Consider the following 5,000-nt stretch of genomic DNA (forward strand, 5'->3'; position numbering starts at 1 on the left):
GAGTCCCAAGATGAGAAATGCATTCTTATAAAGAAGAATGCGTTTGAGGAAGCATGCCAAGAGATCGAAGAATGCACAGAAAGCAAAAAACCAAAGCCCAAGTTGACGCTGTACCACTGGACGCAGTCATTCAACTCCCAGAAGGTAGGGGACCGCTTCAGCACGCAGCAGCCCTGGACAGCTCCCCTACCTCAAGGGTACAGGGCTCTCAGACGAGAGCATCATCCTCTCCTTTCTTTAAATTAGGTGTGAGTCCCTAATTAGATTATCAGTTATTTTTACATAATTTAATCCATCCCCGTTCAATCTCATGCCAGCGTTTATGTTTTAATGCAAGGTTTTATCGGAATAAACACATTGTTTACTTTTATGTAAATCTTTCATTAAGAGATAGAAGGGTGCAGTTAGGCCTATATTGTAAAGAAAACAAGAACAGCGCAATGATATTAAAAAGAAAGTCGATTAATTTCCGTACTAACTATTAGCCATTGAGCAGGGGCTTTATCCAACGCTAGATCTGGACGAGCAACATTGTCAGCTACCGTATTTCTTCGAGAGTGACCTCCTCTTTCCATCTCCAAGGTGTGTCATTAGGCTGTAGAGGTCCACCCTGTTATTATTGTTCCCTATTCCGCGGTGAGCCCTGTGCTGCTGTGTGTGGCAGGTGCGTCTGGCCATAGCGGAGAAGGGGCTGCTCTGCGAGGAGTATGACGTGAGTCTGCCGCTCAGCGAGCACAACGAGCCGTGGTTCATGCGCCTGAACCCAGCCGGGGAGGTGCCGGTCCTGGTGCACGGGGAGGAGGTCATCTGCGACCCCACGCAGATCATGGACTACCTGGAACACAACTTCAAGGACGACGGTGAGAAGGAACACACACACACACACACACACACACTCATACACACACACACACACACACACACACACACACACACACACACACACACACACACACACACACACACACACACACACACACACACACACCATGCACACATAGAACACACACACGCATACACACATGGAACACACACACTCACACCCACACACACACACACACACACACACACACACACACACACACACACACACACACACACACACACACACACACACACACACATTGTTGTGATCTCACCAACAATCTCTTGAAATATAGCTTTTGTTGTCATCTAATGAACCATTACGCAGCCAACAGTTGTCCTATAAAGGAACAAAAGATGTGTACATCTGGATTAGAGACCACTGTTATCTGCTGATATACTCACACGCCTTCCTCCTCACTTTATTTATTTGACAAAATTATATTAAGCTTGGTTGCTGTTTTTGTCTTACCAAATTCTGTGTCTCCATGCAGTCATTCCCATGTCGTTTTCATTCATCATGTTACTTTACACATCTATGATTTTGTTGTCGTTTTTTAATAGAATCCATCGTCCCATGTTACACTTTGTTAGCATGCTCAGAGGGCTGAGTGTCCAATCAGGATGGAGAACAGTGAGGGGTAAGCATGACCAGCATCGAAGAGGACCAATAGGACCACAGGATGTAAACGTACCTCCATGAGTCTCCTGATCAGTGAAGACGTTCTGATTCGTCAAGGCGTTTACCTGCTGGTCGCTATGACCAGGGCAGGAGACCTTTTGATACACTCATGAGTCATGACTTTTAAATAGCTGTCAAGTTTATTAACGGCAACGTTCACAGTCAAGTTTACCTATTCATGATTAACTAATGATGAATTGACGGTCAGAAAAACTGTATCCCTCCTGCTTCTGCCAGCTCTTTCGCAAAACAAACCCTACCCTGATCACCTGCTCAGGTAGGCCGTCAGTGTGGGCGGAGTCAGGTGGGAGACCCAATCCGTGCCCGCGTCCTCGGCCACACGCAAACAGAATCAGGCCTCAACACAATCGTTCCATGCAAATTAAATCACACAATACAGAACAACAAAAAGATTGTTTTCATTTCAAACCTTTATTCACACTCGTAGGGCGTTGAGGTTTTCCCTCATTTACAACGACGACGAGTTTACAGCCAGGGGCACGCCCACAACAACAGCAGTGACAAATAACAAACAACACCCCATGCCCTGACCGGTCTCCCCCCCCCGGCCCAGCAGACTGCCCCAGGCTGGTCCCCGAGGAGGGCAGCACCTACTACCACCGGGTGCAGCACTACCGCGAGCTGCTGGACTCCCTCCAGATGGACGCCTACACCCACGGGTGCATCCTGCACCCCGAGATCACGGTGGACTCCCACATCCCCACCTACGCAACCACGCGCATCCGAGGTGAGGCGCGCCCCGCCGCGGAGCAGCGGCGCACACACACGTGCACAGACGCACAGTACACGCACAGACACACAGTACACATTTTAATGCCGCAATCAGTCATGTTTTCATGTGTGTGTGCGTGCGTGTGTGTGTGCTTGTGCGTGTGTGTGTATGTGTGTTTTTGTATGCTTGTGCTTGTCTGTGTGTGTGTGTGTGTGTGTGCGTGTGTGTGTTCGTGTGTGTATACCTGTGTGTGGGTGTGTGTGTGTGCGTTTGCGTGTGCGTTCGGTGTGTGTGCGTGTTTGTGTGTGTGTATGTGTGTGTGTGTGTATACGTGTGCTTGTGTGTGTGTGTGTGCGTGTGCGCGTGCGTGCGTGTGCGTGTGTGTGTGCGTGCGTGTGTGTGTGACAGCACAGATAGGGAACACAGAATCCAAGCTGAAGCAGCTGGCGCTGGAGAACCCAGAGCTGAAGGATGCGTACATCGCAAAGCAGAGACGCTTAAAAGTAACTATCCTAACCCCCCACCCCCCCTCTGTTATTATCTTCTCAGTGCAACCCTATTTAATATATACTCATACTCAACTTCTGACTTATGTCTTTATGACAAATTCTTCAGAAATTCATAAAGGAAAAAAATATTTATAGTTGTCATGCTGTATCTTTTTAAATATTCTTCTACATCCTTGTTTAAGAATGAGCACGGCATTATCTCATCTGTCTTACACTAAATCCGGCCAACGACGATCACTCATTAACTCATCCACTAACGAAGGAGAACTGAAAACCCTTTCCTCGTCCAGTCCAAGCTGTTTGACCACGACAACATGAAGTACCTGAAGAAGCTTCTGGAGGAGCTGGAGGGGGTGCTGGACCAGGTGGAGACGGAGCTACAGAGGAGGGCGGAGGAGACGCCAGGTAGCCATGGCAACGACCGAGTCACTAAGCAACCCCTGACATGACTCCGTCGCCTCTGTTCATTATAAACAACCTCCTTTCCCTAAGCTCTTCTCTCTCTCTCTCTCTCTCTCTCTCTCTCTCTCTCTCTCTCTCTCTCTCTCTCTCTCTCTCTCTCTCTCTCTCTCTCTCTCTCTCTCTCTCTCTCTCTCACTCACTCACTCACTCACTCACTCACTCACTCAACTCACTCACTCACTCACTCACTCACTCACTCACTCACTCACTCACTCACTCACTCACTCACTCACTCACTCACTCACTCACTCACTCTACTCTACTCTACTCTACTCTACTCTACTCTACTCTCTCTTCGCTTCTCTCCCTCTCTCTGTCTCCCTCTCTCTCTCTCTCTCCCTCCCTCCCTCCCTCTCTCTCCCCCCCCCCTCTGATCCGTCCATCCATCCAGCCAACCACTCTGACGCCCCGCCCCCCTTCTCTCCCGCCCCCCCCCCCCCCCCCTCCAGAGGAAGGCGGCCAGGCGTGGCTGTGCGGAGACTTCTTCAGCGCGGCCGACGTCTCCCTCGCCGTCGCGCTGCACCGCCTCAAGTTCCTGGGCCTGTCGCGCCGCTACTGGGGCGACGGTAACCACGGCAACCTGGAGGCCTACTACGAGCGTGTTGTGGAGCGGCCGGCCTTCCGCCGGGTGCTGGGCAACGTCAACAACATCCTGGTCTCCGCCGTGCTTCCCGTGGCGTTCCGCGTGGCCCGCAAGAACGCGCCCGCCCTGGTGGGCGCCACGCTGCTGCTGAGCCTTCTGGGAGGGGCGTCCTACCTGGCCTTCCTGTTCATGAAGAGGAGACTGACTCTGTGAGGCGTCGGCGTGGCAACCCGCTCTTTGCCGTCGGCGACGGTGGTCGTCGGTGTGGTTGTTGTTGTTTGGGGGGCTTGGTGCGTGAGTGCGGCGGGTACGGGGGTAATATATAATGTATATATCTGATATTGTCGTCCGATACTGATATTGTAAAATAGGCACAGAGTTAAAGGATATTAATGTGGCATGCGGTGTAAAGAGTTATCTGAGTGTCGCTGTACTCACCAGCTGTCTACAGGGCCTGGCCGCTTGGTCGTTCAAAGCGCACTTTTTTAAGCCGTCCCCCCTTCCAGTTCATGCATTAAACCCCCTCCACATAGACACAGTGGTATTGATAATAGTGACTCTGTTTAAATAGGCTTATCATTGCGAAATGTCCATAAAATTCTACGATGACAATATTAACCTTGGAGCTCAAAATACCTGCTAAATCACAGTCTGTTAGTGTCTGCCTGATGTGAAGTCTGCAAGAATATATTAGACCCTTAAGGATGATCCTGAAGTTAAACATAACACGCTGTCAAAGTCTCTATCCTACATTACCCCTCTCTCAACTACCGATGTAGTTGTACGAGCCTTCTTTCACCTTCACTTGGCCTTCTCTCCAGCTCATACTGCTCTGAAATTAAACAAATCATAAGATAACCTTTTTTCTTGTTTACTCTTATTTCACAATTTCTATAATTATATCATTCAGCAGCGTATGACTACATCTCTTTCTGTACAAATGAATGCATTCTATAATAGTTTTATTATATTATATATTTGAGTCAGAGTGGCACCACTAAGTGCAAAACGACCTACCTTACCTACTTTTCTATTTATTCTTCCTCCTTTTGACAAATGAGCAGTTCCCCAGATCGGACTGGATCTCAGTCAATGTCCACACGGGCCGCTGGGATACCGAAGGCCTGCTCTGACGTTTAACAAAACCTGTATTCAGACCCGCTCTGT

General features: G+C 49.3%; 1 protein-coding gene across 4 annotated transcripts in view; it reads left to right on the plus strand.

Moving 5' to 3' along the window:
• gdap1 (ganglioside induced differentiation associated protein 1) overlaps positions 1 to 4,691 on the plus strand; it is a 4,751-nt gene extending 60 nt beyond the window's left edge. Inside the window, exons 1-6 of one of the 4 annotated variants that reach the window (XM_030348361.1) lie at positions 1 to 144; positions 665 to 860; positions 2,121 to 2,294; positions 2,688 to 2,782; positions 3,079 to 3,193; positions 3,700 to 4,691. The exon at positions 1 to 144 is cut by the window's left edge and continues 60 nt beyond it. In XM_030348361.1, the coding sequence (XP_030204221.1) occupies positions 1 to 144; positions 665 to 860; positions 2,121 to 2,294; positions 2,688 to 2,782; positions 3,079 to 3,193; positions 3,700 to 4,046 (1,071 nt within the window). In that variant the 3' untranslated portion in view covers positions 4,047 to 4,691. Of the gene's footprint in view, positions 145 to 664; positions 861 to 1,428; positions 1,506 to 2,120; positions 2,295 to 2,687; positions 2,783 to 3,078; positions 3,194 to 3,699 lie in introns of those variants that run through there. The other 3 variants (XM_030348362.1, XM_030348363.1, XM_030348364.1) reach the window with 3 other exon arrangements.
• The last annotated feature ends 309 nt before the right edge of the window (positions 4,692 to 5,000 follow it).

The sequence above is a fragment of the Gadus morhua genome, chromosome 23 (genome assembly GCF_902167405.1).
Source record: "Gadus morhua chromosome 23, gadMor3.0, whole genome shotgun sequence".
Classification (NCBI taxonomy): domain Eukaryota; kingdom Metazoa; phylum Chordata; class Actinopteri; order Gadiformes; family Gadidae; genus Gadus; species Gadus morhua.